We start from the raw sequence: 3,339 nt of genomic DNA on the forward strand, positions 1-3,339 counted from the left end.
TATCTAAAATGTGTACTCGGTAATGCTTGTTAAGCAGAGCATACAATTTTCTTTATAACTTCTACAGTTTCTTCATAAATCAACAATATTTTTGTGAAGTAATGGAGGTTATGCAGATTTTCTAGGGAGAAATTCTGCCGAGAATCTGCAGATTTTCTCTGAATGTACTAGAATATACCGTTAAAATTCAAAAAACCTCCGAGTAAAATCGGCAGGTAGAGCAATGATTTGACGGGTCTTTATGAACTCTCTGTTACCCCGTCAAATCATTGCTCTACCTGCCGATTTTACTCGGAGGTTTTTTGAATTTTAACGGTATATTCTAGTACATTCAGAGAAAATCTGCAGATTCTCGGCAGAATTTCTCCCTAGAAAATCTGCATAACCTCCATTACTTCACAAAAATATTGTTGATTTATGAAGAAACTGTAGAAGTTATAAAGAAAATTGTATGCTCTGCTTAACAAGCATTACCGAGTACACATTTTAGATAAGTAAAAAAACTGCGAGCAAAAATACTAATTTCTTAAAAATCACCAATCGAATGATACAAAAACACGAAATTTTGGTCGACACTCTGTTTAAAGTTTTCACTTCACTTTTCTCTACTTGTAACACGGCGTCGCAGAATTCTTTATTTTATATAAACACCGTGATATCACTAAGAATAACTCTATAGAATTTTGCAAACTTCAGTGAAAAATTTTTCCATCTCTTCTGACACATCTTGTCTGGAAAGTCTGGAATGTAGAAAAAATCTACAGAATATCCACAGAAATTCATCAGAGATTCGTCATAAATCTGCCGAAATATTCTGACGAATTTTGTCCCAAGCCCAAATAAAATTCGTAAGAATATCTACAGAATTTATCTGCAGATATTCTGTAGAGGTGTAGATTTTCTCTACAGAAATCTTAAAGATATCTGCAGATATTATTTGACGGGACTTCTTCTGTTGTAGTACTAGAAAAATTCAGTTGAGCATTCATCGATTATTCGATGATTCTGCGCGCCATTTATTTTTTCGTTACTCTCTAATAAAAGTACAATGCACAATTTGAGCTTTTGGGATGAAAAAATATATTTCTCCCATAGACCTTTACTACACAACAAATTCACAGTCAAATAGAATATATATCAAATGTAAAATATGCATATACATGAGGTTATTTGTTTTGGTCAGAACTTTGTAAAAGTTCAGATGCGATTAGCTATTTCTTCGGCCACAACCTGAATCTTGCTCCTGGATGGACTTCCGGAGCTACTGGATCGATTGCTATCATTGTGGCAGCCTCTAGATGTGCTGGGACTCATGTCTCGTGGTGTATCTGAAGCCTGAGGGTCACTAGGGCATCGGTGGGAGCAGGTAACGGTGAGATGTCTTGCACGGATATGTTCCATGTGCAGACGCATGGAGATGTGTCCAAGAAAGAAATAGGCAAGCGTCAAGGCGCTCACCACGGTCAGGAAGACGAATCCATTGTACATCATCACGGCCAGCATGAGGAAGTACCCAAGTGTTGTGTGGAAGAGAAAGACTAGAGCTTCCTTGGCCAATTGGATGATCTTACGGGCCTGTGGGGACCCGAAGACTACTGTAGGTGGAGGATCTGTTAGTAGGGTATCGGATTCTCCAGACGGTGGTGCACATTGGGGCCTGGGTGATTGGATCTGACTATGTCGGAGACTCTGGAGACGGATGAAGATATGATGGACCTTTAGAACAAAAGATTTAAACATGGATTACGACCTTAGGATTCTTATCTTTTTTTTCAAGAATAGTAATAAATGGGATAACCAGAACAACAATTAAACCGTAAAAGTATAGACTTTTAGAACCGACCTTTAGGACTTCATAGAAAATTGCTAGACAGGCAAGCAGAAGGCAGACCCCCAGGAATCCGCCCAGAGAAACGACATTCCATCCTGGAAAGATAAATTGACGCAATGAAGCATCCCACCAGAATGTCATGTCGTGCATCTTCCAGTTATCTGCAAACAAAATAGACGTAAAGATAAGAAGTCAAACGTCTTGTTGACACAAAAATCAAATAAACGAGACGGAAATAGATAAACAAGACATCATGGATATTTGGAGCAAGAAAATACCACGAAAATGGACCTTGAAGAATCATTGGCCAATATTCATGAAATTAGATGTTTGAGAAGTGAGAAAACGTAAAAAAACAAAAAACCAAAATAGAAAGTGAAAGAAGTGACGAAGGTGAACAAACCTGTGGATTTAACACGATCTTTTAAATAATTCTATCTGCTTAAATTTAATTTAGAATATCTCACTGATGTGTATGACACTAGATTCTGAAACTGTTACAGAAAATTAAGCGATTTTGTGAACATTTTTCACACGCAAAAAACAGATGGAAAAATGCAGAAAATATATAGTAGAGTCGACTTGACGTACACTGATAAAATAATGAGCTAGCATACAGCTAATGTACTAGCATGAAAGGGAAGTTATTGTGAGCATTTTCGAATTTAACGATTCTCAATTTGAATGGCGCGCGAATGACGCTGACACAAAATATTTGAAATTTTTTCACCGTTACACATGTAGAGAAGTGAACATGAAGTACAAGTACAGTACCGAGTGAAACTTCGTTCTGCAATTTTTCTTCTTCTTCTTACTTTTCCAATGACCATTATTCGCTAACCGCACTAACGACCAGAAAAAATACAGAATTTTTGGTCGAGAATATACTTCATAATCCAATTTGATCAAGTCGATAAATAATTTCAAAGAAAATATTACAAGTCCATTTTGACAGGATGGAACCTTGTAGAAAGTGCTAAAAATTTGAACACACTGTTGAGAACTTAGGATGATCGATTAGAGGTCTTTTGCTTAGATTTCCTTTAGCTAATCCTTTAATGCTAAATTTTCACAGGGTAAAGCGGTCAGCAGACTGGAAGTTTAACCCAGTTTCTGAAGATCTCAAAATCCTAAATAGCAACCAATTTTATTGATTTTTCAGAATCTAATAGGTTATTTGTCCTTAATAAATTCCAATTGTGAGTTGAATTTTCCCCAAAAAACATGATTGATAAGAAATTAGAGCAGTTAAGCAATATGGCTAAGTCTTAGGTTTGAAGCCCGTATAATTCTCAAGTATCAACCTGAGACTATCCGAGCCCTAGAGAACAAATTCCCAAATACGAACACTTTATGAGAGCCACTGTGAGGAGGCGTCGACCTTGGGGTCGACCTAGGACAAGGTGGCTGAATCAAATTTAGGATCTTATGCCCTAGACACACTTACGACTTAAGCCGAGAGACGACTTAGTGGAAAATGATGGAAATACGGTTTAACCATTATTTCT

The 3,339-nt window shown here is 36.9% G+C and overlaps 1 protein-coding gene across 1 annotated transcript; it reads right to left on the bottom strand.

The window, feature by feature from the left end:
* Positions 1-972: 972 nt before the first annotated feature.
* On the bottom strand, positions 973-2,455 carry LOC129802015 (uncharacterized). Its single transcript, XM_055847548.1, has 3 exons — positions 2,235-2,455; positions 1,844-1,992; positions 973-1,716 (listed from the first exon to the last, which is right to left on the bottom strand). The coding sequence occupies exons 2-3, from the start codon at positions 1,979-1,981 to the stop codon at positions 1,198-1,200; spliced, it is 657 nt and encodes a 218-aa protein (XP_055703523.1). The 5' UTR covers positions 1,982-1,992; positions 2,235-2,455; the 3' UTR covers positions 973-1,197.
* Positions 2,456-3,339: the final 884 nt, after the last annotated feature.

This window comes from Phlebotomus papatasi, chromosome 2, assembly GCF_024763615.1.
Source record: "Phlebotomus papatasi isolate M1 chromosome 2, Ppap_2.1, whole genome shotgun sequence".
In the NCBI taxonomy this organism is placed as follows: Eukaryota; Metazoa; Arthropoda; class Insecta; order Diptera; family Psychodidae; genus Phlebotomus; species Phlebotomus papatasi.

What these genes read in the sequence shown, in the direction of transcription:
- LOC129802015 (XM_055847548.1), bottom strand. Translation starts at nt 1,981, where the DNA reads ATGCACGACATGACATTCTGGTGGGATGCTTCATTGCGTCAATTTATC. An exon ending in TTTTCTATGAAGTCCTAAAG is followed by an intron (nt 1,717 to 1,843) that starts GTCGGTTCTAAA and finishes TTTGTTCTAAAG; the next exon opens with GTCCATCATATCTTCATCCG.